At 41.1% G+C, this 17,340-nt stretch overlaps 1 protein-coding gene across 2 annotated transcripts in view; it reads left to right on the forward strand.

Moving 5' to 3' along the window:
- The window catches only part of B4GALNT3 (beta-1,4-N-acetyl-galactosaminyltransferase 3), a 103,586-nt gene that overhangs the window by 15,580 nt on the left and 70,666 nt on the right, over window positions 1–17,340 (forward strand). Inside the window, exon 1 of one of the 2 annotated variants that reach the window (XM_058190262.1) lies at window positions 4,946–5,165. The exons of the other annotated variant lie outside the window; for it this stretch is intronic. Coding sequence (XP_058046245.1) covers window positions 5,114–5,165 — 52 coding nt within the window. The 5' untranslated portion in view covers window positions 4,946–5,113. Of the gene's footprint in view, window positions 1–4,945; window positions 5,166–17,340 lie in introns of those variants that run through there. 2 annotated transcript variants of the gene reach the window in all.

Raw genomic sequence — 17,340 nt, forward strand, 5'->3', positions numbered from 1 at the left:
GGGGCTTGTTCTAACCCACAAGCTAATGAAGATTGAAACTGTTCTTGTCAACTGTAAAAATCAAAGTTCATAGATGTTGCTATTTGCTGTTCTCTTATTTTATCAACTCTGTGTCAGGAGCCGAAAAATCTCAAGGAATTTCTGTAAATTGACAGGATACCACGATTTAGGGGTTTTCCCCTCCTCCCACATAGCTATAATGTACAAAAAGAATGGGGAACTATGGGCCTGTGGACTTCAACTCCCAGAATTCCTGAGCCATGGTCATAAAGGGGCCATAGTTCCCCATCCCTCATGTAGAGGAATAGTAGGTTTTATATCTTTCCTTACACCCACAACGCTCAACAACAACTTTATTGTTATTATTAGCAGAGTGGCAGAAGACAAAGCACTCAGGCCAAACTTGTTCTTCTGAATTTTCCACTTCTTGTTTCTCTGCATTTTTCAAATAAGGAACATTTAAATTCTTTCCCATGCATTCTGGATACACAATCTGTGTACCAGCCATTTGAGCATTTGTTCAAATTACTACAATCCCATCCTATCCCTTTAAGTGGATTGTTTGCAAATTGTCATTTGGGGTGGAGGGTATCGATAGAGAAACAAAAAGAGCTTATTTTTCTAAATAACCAGGTTTTTTTTCTTAGCCAGTAGGCAGAGTTTAATCCCTGAAATGATTCAAACATGTCTTTCAGACGTTATAGCAGCTTCAGTCATCCGTGGACAATGTACGTACAATGTATGAAGAAAAATTGAGCTAGTGGTTTCATCAAGGCTGAAGAAAACAGTTTTTAAATTTCTGTCCAAGGTTTCTCTTCCTCAAGCCAAAAGTGCAAATGGAATTCAGGTAGTCCTCGACTTACAACAGTTCATTTAATGACCGTTCAAAGTGACAACATCACTGAAAACAGTGAGTCATGGCCGCTTTTCACACTTACAACCATTGCAGCATCCCCCGTGGGGGTCATGAGATCAAAATTTGGATGCTTGGCAACTGGTTCGTATTTATGACGGTTGCAGCGTCCCAGGATGCGACCTTCTGACAAGTGAAGTCAATGGGGAAGCCAGTTTCAATTAACAACCATGTTACTAACTTAAGAACTGCACCGATTCACCTCCCAAATGGTGGCAAGAAAGGTTGTCAAATGGGGCAAAATTCACTTAACAACTGTCTCACTGAGCAACATAAATGTTGGTCTCAATTGTGGTCATAAGTCGAGGACTACCTGTATATTCTTTTTAAAAAGTCCATCTGGTAGTGCAATGGTTAGAGTGCAGTACTGCAGGCTACTTCTGCTGACTGCCATCTTGCCTGCAAGTTGGCAGTTCAAATCTCACCACGCTCAAGGTTGACTCAGCCTTCCATCCTTCCGAGGTGGATAAAATGAGGACCCAGATTGTTGGGGGCAAGAGGCTGACTCTGTAAACCAGGGGTGTCAAACTCGCATCGTCATGGCGTTGTCATGTGACGTATCGCACCTTTTTTCCCTAAACCAGGGCATGACGTATCTGGCCAGTGGGCAGCGAGTGTGACAGCCCTGCTGTAAACCTTTAGAGAGGGCTGTAAAACACTGTAAAGTGGTATGTAAGTCTAATTGCTATTGCTATCAGTCTTTTTTCTTAAAGCCTCCTTCCATGAGTTCTAGTCTCACCTTGGGCACAAAACCAGCTGAGTCACTTTCGCTGAGTCCTCGGAAGGGCTGCAAATGGCAAAGGGAATGGAAGTGACGAGGAAAAAGAGATGAAAAGAGGGAGGAGAGCAAGAAAGATGGAAATAGTAAAGGAGAAATGAAACAGGCAGGAGAGGAAAAAAGCGGGGAAGACAAAGAAGAGGAAGAGGACATGAAAGAAGTTTGATATAATGTCATCCCAAAGGGACGGCATCCCGAATAAGATAGCCCTCCCTCAAAGTAGTGGGTGCAGAATTTACCTCTAAATCACGCATCTAGTCTGTTACTCAGAATCAGAGGGTTTATACAAACGGGGCGGGGGAGGGGAGCCAGTAGCATGTGACCAATATTTACACAACTGTGGTGTATATATTGTATACCATTTCGTGTTAAGTTCAAAGGTTAAGGGAAAAACAAAAACAAAAATTGTGTCAGGTGGGTGAGGGCGGAACAGCAAAAGGCATCTAAGTTGGAAAACACCTTCTGAGGACAGTTCTATGTTTCACCAAAATCTTTTAAGGGATGAATGTTCAGGCTTGGAGAGAAGGTGGTATAAAATTCCCCACTTGCAAGCAAAGCTTTCTTATCTGCTGAGCTTCTTCGGAGCTTTCCGTTCTGTTTCGTAATGTTTGACTTTCCCTTGGGTTCTGGGTCGATTCTGAATCGATCTGCCTTTGATGACCTTTAAGGAGCGCTTTGCGCTTCTACATAGATCTTCGGGACTGCGTTTTTTCTTTCTTTTTCTTTTTCTTTCTGGGGGATTTGTACTGCTACGTGAATTATCCTGAATAAATAAACCAGAGAGTTATTTAAGTTCACTCGGGAAGGTTGAGTGTTATCTATTATCTCTAGGCGCACATATTGATATTATTTTTAATCTGAGGAGAATTACTGTTGCTTATGAGGCTTGCATTTTGAATCTGAAAGTGCAACGTAGCTGATTTATAAAGGGGTGCTAGCATTTTTCTGAATACTACCATGTATGGTTTGTAATAAAATGTATTGTTCTGGCTGCCAAGTTTGCATTTTTCCTCTTTTTATCAGTAAAAATCGCATTTTTGACCCTCCCACTGGGTACTTTGTCCTATTCCCCACAACAGTGCGTCTCTTCTCAGATCTTCCTCTGGCTATTAAAGGTCCCCAACCCTTGCATTAGAATGAGCTTAAGAAGTTGCAATCTATTTACTTCCATAGACATCTAGAACATGACGTCGCCTTAGCGGCGGCATTATTACCCAAACCATGTTGTTGTTGTTAGTTGCAAAGTCATGTCTGACCCATCACAACCCCATGGACAATGTTCCTCCAGGCCTTCCTGTCCTCTACCATCCCCCGGAGTCCATTTAAGCTCAGGCCTACTGCTTCAGTGACTCCATCCAGCCACCTCCTTCGCTGTTGTCCCCTTCTTCTTTTGCCCTCCATCATTCCCTCTTCTCCAGTGAGTCTTTCCTTCTCATTAGGTGGCCAAAGTATTTGAGTTTCATCTTCAGGATCTGGCCCAAACCATATAAATGCATAATTTGCATAGGGTTCCATTCCATTCACTTACCTTCACTACCGGTTCACAAATGTGAATGTGTGCAAGTGCTTCGCTTGCAAGCACTACCTCCGTGCATGCGCAGAGCATCAAAAACGGATACCACTACTGATCTATTGCATCATCTATGCAATGTCATTTAGTCACTGATAGCATTGATTGGATTCGCAAGATATGCCAAACCCTAAACCATCAATTCCAAACACCGGCAGTTTGGCTCATGCAGTGCATTAAGCCAAACTCAACAAGTTATGTTGTTGTTGTTGTTGTTTTGGAATGTTTTTTTTATTTTTTAGACGAACAAACATAAAAGCATCTTCAATACAAATACAAAAAGTGTGTCGGTTGGTTGGTTACAAATCTTTTGTGCAATTTCACCATCTTCATAACATAAGATTTATCTAATTTTACATTTTACCAATCTGATATATATCCAAATATTTTGGTCAATTAATCATTTATTTAACTATAAGAATTTCTTTCCTCATTTCGTATAAAATATTATAAGTTTTATGTTAATTATATTACATCATTCATTTCCTCATCTTAAATCAGTGTGTATTTCAACAATTCTTCCATTATAAAAACCTCTATCAAACTTCATGAACATATTTTTTTATCTAACCATTGATAAAATAAATCCCATATCTTATAGTGTTGTTTATTTTCCTGCTCTCTAATTTCAAATGTCAATTTACTCATTTCAGCACATTCCATTCTTTTCTTAATAATTTCATCTTGCGTTGGTATTTTCTCATTTTTCCAGTTTTTAGCAAACACAATCCTAGCTGCTGTCTCAGTTAATATCTCAGTTCTCTATTATAAGTTTCAGGTATGCTCCCCAATTAAAAAAACCTCTGATTTAAGGTCTATGTGTTTTTTTATCATTTTTTCCAACCAAGTTGTGTTTTTTGAGGTGTTGGCTAATTAACCAGTTTTGTTTCCAAAGACCTTTATAATGGTGAAAAGTTCAAACCATCCCTCCCTTCCTCCCTGTGGGGCAGGGGTGAAATGCTCCCGGTTCGGACTGGATCGCGCGATCCGGTAACGATGGGAGCATGTAGTTCGGAGAACCGGTAGCAAAAATCCCTGCCGCCCCCCACTGCTCACACCTCGCTGTTCCTCTTCTCTGTCCCTGAAGCTCTCGGTGGTGATATAGCTGCAAACGGCCTTAAATGACTGCCGAGGTACTTCAAAGGGCCGCACTACGGCTGATCAGCGCTGTAGGCCGCTAGTAGACCGTGCCTCTATTTTTAAAAAAGGTAGACCAGTGCCTGCCAAAAAAAAGGCACTTGGTAGACTGGTGCCTCCCAGTAAAACGCAATTGGTAGACTAAAGCCTCTATTTTTAAAGAAGGTAGACCGGTGCCTCCCAAGTTTTGTATACTTTATTATTTTTGTTATTTATTATTATTGACCATGCCCATTCAGTCACCTGACCACCAAGCCACACCCACCAATTAAGCCATGCCTACAGAACCGGTAGGGAAAATTTTTAGATTTCACCCCTGCTGTGGGAGTGGGGTGGGGGAATGGCTTTTACTTTATTCCTTGATAAACTCTTTGTAAATTGAACAAACTGAGCCTGGCAATACTCCTGTTTATGGAAAAAGGTGGGAAGAAGACAGATGTCATAAAAACTCAGAAGGCATTTGGAGGTGTGGGGGGCGGAGTGCTCAGTCCCCACCTATCCATATGCCCAGGCAGTTTTTGCCCAGTCCAGGAACACCTGATAATGCTTTCAATCTCAAGAGTGAAAGCAGTGGCATAAACAAAGCCAACTCCTATTTTGTTTTCTCCTGCCCAAACTTGCCTACAGTATACAAAGAAGCACCATTCTGATGAAAGTCCTATTAAATCTGCAGTCAGCTTCCTAAACCTCTGAGCAGCATGCAGGTATTCAGCCCATGTTTTCCAGGTCTGACTCATGGATTTCCAACTGTTTGAAAAGATTACAAGGTAAAGGGAGTGCCTTGAGAACAGGGCTTAAAGAAGAAGATCTTGCTATAGTTTGCTCATGACTACCAAATGAATGGGACTCTTAAACTCTTGGAGCTCCACAAAGTTGACTGTGAATCCAACTTAAACCCTTTGATTTAGGGAAGGGAGGACATTTGCTTTGATCGCGGCTGAACTGGAAGGCAGAGCTCATGCGCTGTAGTAAGACATAATACTTGGGTTTTAAGTGAATTCTCTGAGTTTATGTTGTCCTATTATAAGTTAGAATTGCTGTTTGTGATTTCAATCATTTATGGCGTGAATTGTTTAAATGGTTATTTTTAACTTTGTCTCCTGCCCAGAGTCACGGCCCTAAAATGGGTCATAAATTTGTAAAATAAATAAAATTGAAAGAGGAACAAAGAGAGACAAATAAGAGTACAGATTTTTTGGGGGGTAATTTTAGTTATGTTGTTTTAAGTTAAGGGGATTTGGGGGCAGGTATTGCCACAATATATTGTGTGAATGGGATCCTTATAGTATGGAAGCCCATGGCTTATGGCTAAGTAAACTCAGCTAGTTATGGGTTATTCAAACAGTAGGTTTGTGTGTGAATCTAGTTGTATGATTGCAGTTATTGTAGAAAAGCAGCATTCCCACCAAGTAACATTTTCAAATATCTCTAACATTTTCAAAGTGGGATGCATTTGATTTAGATAAATAGTTCTCCTGGATTAACCTCTGTGAAATGTCAGAAATGCAGGTAGTCCTCAACTTACAAAAGTTTGTTTAGTGACCATTCAAAGCTATGACGGCACTGAAAAAAGTGACTTTTGACCTTTTTCACAGTTACGACTTTTGCAGTGATCACATGATGATGGGATGATCAAGGGCCGGAATAGCTCAGGCTGTAAGGAGCCTGTTATTAGAACACAGTAGCCTGCAATTACTGCAGGTTCAAGCCCGGCCCAAGGTTGACTTAGCCTTCCATCCTTTATAAGGTAGGTAAAATGAGGACCCAGATTGTTGGGGGGGGCAATAAGTTGACTGTATATAAATATACAAATAGAATGAGACTATTGCCTTATACACGACGTTATAAAACAACGTTATAGAGCACTGCACACCAGAACAACTAGACACAAGAACAGTTTTTTCCCGAAGGCCATCACTCTGCTAAACAAATAATTCCCTCAACACTGTCAGACTATTTACTGAATCTGCACTACTATTAATCGTTTCATAGTTCCCATCACCAATCTCTTTCCACTTATGACTGTATGACTATAACTTGTTGCTGGCAATCCTTATGATTTATATTGATATATTGATCATCAATTGTGTTGTAAATGTTGTACCTTGATGAACGTATCTTTTCTTTTATGTACACTGAGAGCATATGCACCAAGACAAATTCCTTGTGTGTCCAATCACACTTGGCCAATAAAATTCTATTCTATTCTATTCTATTCTACACTGTAAGCCACCCTGAGTCTTCGGAGAAGGGCGGGATAGAAATGTAAAAAAAAAAAAAAAAGTGATCAAAATTCAGACATTTGGTGATTGGTTCATATTTGCAGCCATTGCTGCAGCCCAAGGTCATGTGATCCCCTTTTTGCGACCTTCTGACAAGCAAAGTCAATGGGGAAGCCAGATTCACTTAGCAGCCAGGTTACTTACTTATTAATGGCAGTGATTCACTTAACAACCGGGGCAAGAAAGGTCGTAAAATGGGGCAAAACTCACGGAACAAATGTCTCGCTTAACAATAAACATTTTGGGCTCAATTGTAGGTCGTAAATTGAGGATAACCTGTAGTTCTTATTCCCGATTTTCAGTCACATGGAAGCTCTTAGGAGGTTTTCCAATTGATTAGTCCCAGGAACGTTTGCAGATATTTGGACCTTGCACATTTTTGGACTTGTGGTAGAAAAAAAATAAATTAACCTCCACATTTTAATTTTAGTACAGAATTTCACTTGGGTAAGTCATACTTAGGAAAAGAGACTAAGGCTCCTTTGTTCAATTACTAATGGGCGGCTACAGTGCTCCAGATTATACAGGCTCCAGATCCATTTAAGTAAGAGGGGAAAGATAAGATCTTGGGAAACAATCATTCTTCTCCACTTCCATGATAATTAGAATAGACCCACCAGCTTGCCCTAAGGCTACACGATAGTGTTAGTGAATGCCAGATTGGTTGGTTGATAATAAGCAATCAATTCTCTATGATTTGGTCTTAAAATAAAGGCAGACGTATATTGCATCATTAAGATTTGGAGGCTTAGCTGATCTTATCTAGATGTGGCTGCCAGGATTTCAGATAGAGCACCAACAATAGGCTTGGCTGGCTAAGGGGCAGAGTGGGGTGGGAGAGGGGAGGCAACATTTTTTTGCTCAGTTCAATTGCTGAAATACCAGGAGGCTACAAAATCTTGCAAGCTATTTTCAAAGTTATTGTGGTGGGCAGTTGGGGGTGTGTGAAATTGTTGAGCCCACTTCACGATTTACTTGGGAGAATCTCTGTATTCTACAGCATTTCTTCACCAGGAGAAGTTCAGGAACAAGAATTCAAATATTAGTGCCTGGATTACGTTGATGAGGATAGATTGGGACGGCGGTAGGGTTGTTACAACGCAGTGTTTTCTAACGTCCAAATATATAGATATCAACTCCTGGAAATCCCAATGTTGCCCGTGATGGGTGGAGAGTTCTGGAATTAAAGTCCACGCATCTGCAGTTGTCATACCTTGGAATGACTGCTGTTGTATCAGAAGTTCTCTATCTGGCCTGTTAGCAAATGTTTTGCTCAGAAAGATCTTCAGAAGCCCAACGATTCATTGGGGAAGTTAACATTTGTGCTAAGATTCAGACTATCCCACTTTTGGTAAACTGCAGGGGTGGGTTTTGCTTACTTTTACTACCAGTTTGTATTGTGCCCGCGCACGCATGTGCTCTTCTGCGCATGCGCGGAAGCTTCTGTGCATGCGCAGATCGCTTTTGATGACGTTCGGGTCAGTGGGCAGAGCTGCTCGCCGATTTTAGTACTGGTTCTATAGAACTGGTGCGAACCGGGGGCAACCCACCACCGGTAAACTGCCTTAAATTTTGAGGAGACACAGTGATAAAATGTTCTAAGTCAACAAATCTCAGTCCACTTCAGTCTTGGAATTCGATTGGCTGGAATATGCTGTTACCTGCGGAGACCAGTAGCGTAGCTGAATGCAAATATGAAAGGGGACATTTCAATTATTACATTTTATATATATATTTCAGAAGCTAAAGTCCCAACGGTGTCATTTAATAACTAGACCTCCAATAGCACTACAAAACTCAGAGCCACATGTCAAGGAGCTGCTTGTGGAATGCGCTTTCAGAACAACTCAGGCAAGGCTTATTTCATCATGATTTATTTATTAAACCAAAATTGTCTGAGTTCACCCTTTGTACTAAAACCAGTGTTTATAAACTAAAATGGATTTGGATTTGCATGATTAACTGGGTCAAAAATCAGACAAACCACATTATGAATTAAATTGTTAGTCCTGGAGCAAATCCGGATCAGTTATTTAAAGACTGGGTTCACACATTGTCCTAATTTATGACTTGCTTAATGATGTTTTATTGGTTCAACAGTTGGTTGAACTTCCAGAATATACAAAACCAGAGGTTCCCAAACTTTCTAGGTTGATGGCCCCTTTAATGTCTCAGTAATTGTTTCACACTCCTCTAGCTAATAGATTGCATGATATTTAACAGGTATCAAGCACTGCTGTGTATTCCTTAAAAATTTACCGCAGAGCAGTGGTGAAATCCAAATTTTTTTACTGCCGGTTCTGTGGGAATGACTTGGTGGGCGTGATATGGCTTGCTGGGTGTGTCTTGCTGGGTGTGTCAGGGGAAGGGTACTGTAAAATCTCCATTCCCACCCCACTCCAGGGGAAGGATATTGCAAAATCTCCATTCCCACCCCATTCTGGGGCCAGCCAGAGATGGCATTTGCCGGTTCTCCGAACTACTCAAAATTTCCGCTACCTGCCTGTCAGAACCTGCTGGATTTCACCCCTGCCGCAGAGCCCCTGTGATTAGTTCTGGACCACCACAGTGCACCTGTTTACAAACTGTGACACTAAATCATAAACATGTTTTACAAACTTCCGCTGGATTCACATAAACCAGGTGTGTCAAACTCAAGGCCCGCAGGCCAGATCCGGCCTGCAGGGTGCTTAAATCTGGCCCATGGGGCTACCCTGGAAACAGCAAAAGACTGGCCCGCAGTGCCTCTGTCAGCAAAAACAGAGCTCGGGAGGGCCGCAAGCAGCCTTCCCGGACTCTGTTTTCACTGGCAGAGGGTTGCAGGAAGCCGTCGCAGCTGGAAACAGAGCTCAGCAGCCCATTTTCAGCGGCAGAGCACTCGGGCCACCACAAGCGCCCCGACACAAGTGACATCAAACTAGTCACGCCCTGTGGCTACATCCATCTCCCCACCCTGAAGTCAAACACAACTCTGCTGTGGCCCTCAATGAAAAAATGAGTTTGACACCCCGACATCGACATTAATTCGAATCTGAAGTCACCAAGTATCTGAATGGCGCAGCTTTACATTATGTGTGGATGCAGTCAATCTGTGGGGTGGCTTAGAGCTGCTTCAGCAGAGAGAATGCAGGCTTGTTTCCTTCTTACGTAGTTGTGGCAGCAAGTTTATATTTAGCTGGCAGTATGCGGCCTTGTGGCCAACATAAAGAAAGAATCCCTACTAATCATTACCTCACGCTTCCCGGCTTGCCAGAGCATTTAAACTGCCTGGGTGGAGAGTAGAGTGATAAATTTAGATGAAACGCTCCCTTGCCAAGAGCTATGTGTCTGACCTAGCTAAGCTTTGGTGAGATAGAAACCAAGAACCCTATCAGTTCTCCTCTTTGAGTTTCCTAGGGTGTCCTTATTCCAGAAATGTGCAGCGAAAAAAAGAAAATGCCTTTTAGAAGAGAGGACTGCTGGGTAGTTTATGGTGAGATTGCTGGACACTATGAGCCCTGCATAGTGTGAAGTTGAGAAATGCCTTTCTCCATGGAGCTCTTGAATTATGCCGGAAGGCAGCTGATGGATGCATGTGTGGAATGCCTACAGGGCTTTCCTGAAAGAAGCCTGGCAGACGAATAAAGACATTCAGAGGATTCCCTGATAGAATGGGCTATTTATATTGCACACACATGTATGCACTCATTGCAACCAGCAGCAGCTTTAGTGGAAGATTTCCAAACAGGGAAAGAAATGCAAGAAATGCAGGATCGTTTTCAGAGAGCCCATATAACTGCAAAACTTTATTGCAGGAGTCCTCGACTTACAATCCCAGTTGGGGATGGGAATTTGGGTTGTAAGTCATTGTGTAGAAAATGAACAGGTTAGGCTTAGGGAGGTGAGCGGTATCAAGTGCATCATCAGTTTGGCATCCCTTCATGTCCACAAGAGATCTAAGTCCAGCTCTCCTTGAGTTCCATTGACTGTCCCACCAATTTGCCTTGACTGTTACCGTGTTTCCCCGAAAATATGACCTACTCAGAAAGTTAGCCCTAGCTTGATTTTTACACATGCGTCCAATATAAGCTCTACGCCCAAAATAAGCCCTAATTAAGACCTGCCCACTCCAGGGTGCACAGGTTAAAAATTAAGCTAGCGTGGTGATGGAGTTGTGGAGCTGCCCTACTACTTTTTTTTTTATTTAATTTTGTCATAACAGTATACATAAGCATTGTCATAAGTAAAAAAACATATCATGAAAATATATATATATATATAAGTAAAGAATATGCATTAGCTATATTAATTAGATATAATAAAGGGAACAATAGGACAGGAACGGTAGGCACTTTTGTGCTCTTATGCACGCCCCTTATAGTCCTCTTAGGAATGGGGTGAGGTCAATAGTAGACAGTTTTTGGTTGAAGATTTTGGGATTTTGAGTAGAGACTATGGAGTCAGGTAATGAGTTCCAAGCATTAACAACTCTGTTGCAGAAGTCATATTTTCTGCAATCAAGTTTGAAGTGGTTGACATTAAGCTTGAATCTATTTTTTGCTCTTGTAATATTGCGATTGAAGCTGAAGTAGTCATTTACAGGAAGGATATTGCAATAGATGATTTTGTGTGTTAAACACAGGTCATGTCGAAGTCGACGGAGTTGTAAGTTTTCTAATCCCAGGATTTCAAGCCTGGTGGTATAAGGTATTTTGTTGTTTTCGGAGGAGTGAAGAACTCTTCTAGTAAAATATTTCTGGACGCGTTCTATTGTATTTATGTCAGAGATGTGGTGTGGGTTCCAGACTGATGACAAATATTCAGGAATAGGTCTGGCAAATGTTTTGTATGCTCTAGTTAGTAGTGTAGAATTTTTGGAAAAGAAGCTGCGTAAAATTAGGTTTACTACTTAGTGCCTTTTTTGCTATGTAGTTGCAGTAGGCTTTGGCATTTAGGTCATTTGATATGAGAACTCTTACTTACTTACTTACTTACTACTTACTTACTTACTTACTTACTTACTACTACTGCAGCAGAGGTCTTCAGGAAAGCCTTGATGGATGAAGAACTTCCTGAAGGCCTCTGATAGCGAAAAAGAGGCCGGGGCAAAGTGTGCAAGTGAGGTAAGTCAGTGGATGACATCCCCCCCAAAATAAGACCTGGTACCCTGTTTCCCCCAGAAGAAGACATCCCCTGATAATAAGCCCAATTAGGCTTTTGAGCGCATGTCAATAAGGCCAAGCGCTTATTTCAGGGTTCCAAAAAATATAAGACAGGGTCTTATTTTCGGGAAAAACATGGTAGTAGTTCAGATACCCGTAGAGAGATTGCATAGAACAGGGGTCTCCAACCTTGGCAACTTTAAGACTTATGGACTTCAACTCCCAGAGTTCCTCAGCCAGCAAAGCAAAGCTAGCTGAGGAATTCTGGGAGTTGAAGTCCACAAGTCTTAAAGTTGCCAAGGCTGGAGACCCCTGGCATAGCATAAACCTTTGAACAATCTTGGTTCCTGATTCCTTGCGCCTGACACATTGGGGTTGTAAGTTTTGGCACCACATGACCAGACTCAAGACCAGAGAGTTTTTATGATAGCTGTTAAGTGAGTCACCATAATCATTAAATAAACCACGCATGTAAGCAAACCACATAGTCGTAAGTGCAAACCCACTTTGCACAGTGGCCGTTTTTTGCCGGAAAATGGCAACAGTGTTGCAATATATGATCACGTGACCACCATCAATAACTTTTGAACAGTGATCAAGCAACCAGTTGTAAGAGGAGGACTACCTGCATATGGTCCATGGATTCAAACTGCACCACTGTTAGGGTTTTCATTTTGTGAATCTCATTTCTCAGTTCAAGTCTTTCTACAATTTATGCCTGCTGCTAACTGAAGATGATTTTGGGAAAAGCATTGTATTGGATTAGTGTGGCAGTGTATGTGTCAGATGACACTCAATAGTTGTTCACTCATGAAGCCTACTGGAGATTTTTGTCCTGGTTTCAATGAGTATACCAAATGTAATGCAAGATTGTTGTTGTTTTTTTCATTAAATAATGCCACCCAACTCAGGAACTAAGTCTGCCATTATTAACTTGTTTTAGGACAAACTTTCCTCCATACTATGACCATTCCATTACATGCAGGTGCAGATTGCAAATATCTCCTGACTGTTTTATATCATCTTTTTAAAAAGTCCACTGAGTTATAAACTTTGCTTGCATATGTTTATTAAGCTAGAGTTGAATTACAAACAGCCTCTAGAAATTCACTACAAAGGTTGTAACTAAAGAATATAGTTGAAAATTTCTCCAGGGAAGAGAGAAATCCACTAGTCGGTTCTGAAAGCTATTACCTTTAGTAAAGTTCGTAGCACTGCTGTTGAAAAAGCCCAGCAGAAGGCCAATGTCAGCTTTGAAGATTTAACTGAAGTGTGGGAAGTCAGGGAATATGCAGACCAATGGATTACGAAACACATGACAGCCCATCTGGTCCTCCTAGTCTTCCAATGATGTATCCATCACCTCTGTGATTAAGTCCATATATTTTGCTGCTAGTTATTCTCTTCTTTTTTCCTCTTCAACTGCTCCCAACATTATAGACTTCTCCAGAGAGGTTGGTTTCACACAATGTCTCCTTTGTGCCTTGATGGAGAATTCTGGGTTGATTTGTTCAATGATCCTTTTTTCTTCTTCTGTTATCCATGGAATTCTTGGGACTCTTTTCCAAAACCAGAGTTCAAAAGCATCATAGAAGAAAGAAAGAAGCAACTTAGAACTAAGGAGAAATTTCCTGACAGTTAGAACAATTAATAAGTGGAACGACTTGCCTTCAGAAGTTGTGAATGCTCCAACACTGGAAATTTTTAAGAAAATGTTGGATAACCATCTGACTGAGATGGTATAGGGTTTCCTGCCTGGGCAGGGGGTTGGACTAGAAGGCCTCCAAGGTCCCTTCCAACTCTGATGTTATGTTATGTTATGTTATATAACAGGACAACCATTTAAATATGAGCCAGCAGTGTGCTACAGCTGCCAAAAAAAGCCAACACAGTTCTAGGCTGCATAAACAGAGGGATAGAATGAAGATCATGTGAAGTGTTAATGCCACTTTATAATGCTTTGGTAAGGCTATACTTGGAATACTGCATCCAGTTTTGTAAAAAAGATATGGAGACTCTAGAAAGGGTGCAGAGAAGAGCAACAAAGATGATTAGGGGACTGAAGGCTAAAACATAAAAGAATGGTTGTAGGAAGTGGGTATGTCTAGTTTAATGAAAAGAAGGACTAGGGGAGACATGATAGCAGTTTTCCAATATCTTGAGGGCTGCCACAAAGAAGAGGGAGTCAAGCTATTCTCCAAAGCACCTGAGGATAGGACAAGAAGCAATGGGTGGAAACTAATCAAGGAGAGAAGCAACTTAGAACTAAGGAGAAATTTCCTGACAGTTAGAACAATTAATCAGTGGAACGACTTACCTGCAGAAGTTGTGAATGCTCCAACACTGGAAATTTTTAAGAAGATGTTGGATAACCCTTTGTCTGAAGTGGTGTACGGTTTTCTGCCTAGGCAGGGGGTTGGACTAGAAGACCCCCAAGGTCCCTTCCAACTCTGTTATTCTATATTCTTTCTGCCTTCTTCAAAATCCAACTTTTGTTAAGTTTCACAGAGAAATTTGCCATGGCTGCCCAATAAGTGCTAATTAGATTGTCCTGCTGACCCATAAAACTTTCTATGAAATGATTTTTTTAATTGCTTCATTATTTCTTTAGCCACTTTCCTGTCCATCTCAGAACAGGGATTCTAGGCTAGTGGCCCCCAACCTTTTGGGCACTAGAGCACCAGCTTTCCACGGACTGGAAGGGGTGTGGTTTTGTGTGCTGCCTGCATCCTGCGAATGGGACTTCGCTTGTTTGTGCAGCCTGGTTTCTGGCATGCCATGGCCTGTGCCAGTCATGGACTGGCGATTGGGGACCCTGCTCTAGGCATCAAAACCAAAACCAAACATAACAAAACCAAAACATAGTATAGAAAAATATATGGACAAGTTCTAAAAGTCTTCCATTCAGAAGACTTAGAACTAAACAAATAAACCAACAAAGCTCACTTATCTTCCTGACCCAAAACTTTGGAGAAATAGTCAGATCTTGAATAATTTACAAAAGGCCAACAGGGTTGGGGCCATCTGGATCACTGGGGGGGTGGTATTCAGTGGTGGGTTGCTATCAGTTCGCACTGGTTTGGGTGAACCGGTAGTAGCAATGGCAGGAGGCTCCACCCGCCCACCCGGACGTCATCAAATACGCTCTGCACATGTGCGCGAGCGAAGTGACTGTGCATGAGCGAACTGGTAGCAAAGGTAAGTGAAACCCACCCCTGATGGTACTCCATAGGGAAGATGCAATGATAGAGAAAGCAACCAAGAATGAAATTCTTTTTCACCCAACGGAATGAAAACTAAGAGAGAGAAAAAACCGTTTGGGAATATCCGAGTCCAGCTTTCATTTTAAATTTTTCTCTCTAACTTCTTTTCCATCTTTCTAGGATGGTCAGTATATTTTTCAACCCAATAGCCATCATGTATTGTGGCCAGCCGAGGCTGGCAGACTGCCCCAATCCATGCTTACCACATTAATCAAAAGCTGGGTGGAGTTCCATATGTAGCAAGTGGGCTGCATTGAATCATGGTTGCGCAGGCTTCCCATAGTTATTTAAAGCTAAAATCAGTAATCTGGTGTCTGGAACAAAAACCCATATTTCTTCCTTGCAGTAACAGAAATCACTGAGGATTTTTATTGCTTTTGATACTTTTATTTTATTTTATACTTCAGTCGGTGTTCTTCTAGTGATGGCCAGTCCTACAAGAGTATGTGTGCTCCGCTAGTTAAAGATGCCAACTTGTTAAAAACATGAATGATTATTTGTGAATTGTTGTTTTAACAGACTAACAGAGCTGGAAGGAACCTTGGAGGTCTTTTAGCTCAGCCAGGAAACCTGATACCATTTCAGACAAATGGTTGTCCAATCTCTTCTTTAAAATCTCTTTAAAATGAAGCACCCACAACTTCTGGAGGGAAGTTGTTCCCTTGATTAATTGTTCTGTCAGGAAGTTCCTTCTTAATCCTAGATTCCATCTCTCCTTAATGGCTTTCCATCCATTATTCATTATCTTGCCCTCAAGTGTTTTGGAGAATAGGCTGATCCCCTCTTCTTTTTAATAGCTGAAATGTATGAAAATTGCATAGCATAATAGCAGATGATGCATGAAAGACATGAAGAATTAGGGAATACACAGTCTTTAAGTATCTTTGAGTCCCTGATACTGTTCATAATCTTTGGTTACAAACAGTGGTGAACTACCGGTTCTGTGGGCATGGTTTGGTGGGGGTGGCAGGGAAGGATACTGCAAAATCCCCATTCCCTCCCCACTCCTGGTGGAAGGATATTGCAAAATCTCCATTCCCACCCCACTCTGGGACCAGCCAAAAGTGATATTTGCTGGTTCTCCGAACTAATCAAAATTTCCACTACCAGTTCTCTGAACTACTCAAAATTTCTGCTACTGGTTCTCCAGAACTTGTCAGAACCTGTTGGATTTCACCCCTGGTTACAAGGCTTCAGTGGTTAAGGAATTATTCAGCTACCATCAGGTTGTCTGGAAAAATCCAGTTCCAGCAATGGAACTTGCTAACTTTATGGCATTTTCGAAACTTTGGTTGTGAAATTGAATTAATAACAATCTTATCTTTTCCTTGCCATGCTTCGCTTCCTCATGCTTTCAATAGAGTGCTTTATTAATTGTCTGCAACGTGTTCCAAGAAAAGGTTAAAATAATAGCAGGAGTGTGCATGCTGGTTTTTCCAGTTGTTTTTAATCCTATATTACACAGTTAGATCACAGTTAGGTTGCCACAAAGAAGAGGGAGTCAAACTATTCTCCAAAACACCTGAGTGTAGAACAAGAAGCAATGGGTGGAAACTAATCAAGGAGAGAAGCAAGTTAGAACTAAGGAGAAATTTCCTGACAGTTAGAACAATCAATAAGTGGAACAACTTGCCTGCAGAAGTTGTGAATGCTCCAACACTGGAAATTTTTAAGAAAATGTTGGATAGCCATTTGTCTGAAATGGTGTAGGGTTTCCTGCCTGGGCAGGGGGTTGGACTAGAAGACCTCCAAGGTCCCTTCCAACTCTGATATTATTATTATTATTATTATTATTATTATTATTATTATTATTATTATTATTATTATTATTATTATTATTATTATTATTATTATTATCTTTGTCATACTTCATTGTCATTGTAGATTTCTGTTCTGCAAATTTGGTAGCAGCTAGGATATTTGGAAGAGAAGGGACAGAGGAGGTACAATGCAAGATTAGATCATCTGTGTAACAATGTTATGGACAGTACAATTGTAGGAAAAATACATCCCAAAGGTCTCTTTTATGGATTCTTTGTACTTAATCCACAACTTACAACCAGTTGCTTAGTAATCATTTGATGTTACGATGTCCATAATGCTGGGCACTTGGCAACTGGACTGTATTTACAACCATTTGCAGGGCCCCATGAGCAGATTTTATTCTTCCCTTACTTTATTCCCTTTATCCCTTTTCCTTCCCCCTTTTTCCATTGCCTTTATTTCTGTTTGTGTTTTATATTAAGAAGAGAAAAT

Source organism: Ahaetulla prasina, chromosome 7 (assembly GCF_028640845.1).
Source record: "Ahaetulla prasina isolate Xishuangbanna chromosome 7, ASM2864084v1, whole genome shotgun sequence".
In the NCBI taxonomy this organism is placed as follows: Eukaryota; Metazoa; Chordata; class Lepidosauria; order Squamata; family Colubridae; genus Ahaetulla; species Ahaetulla prasina.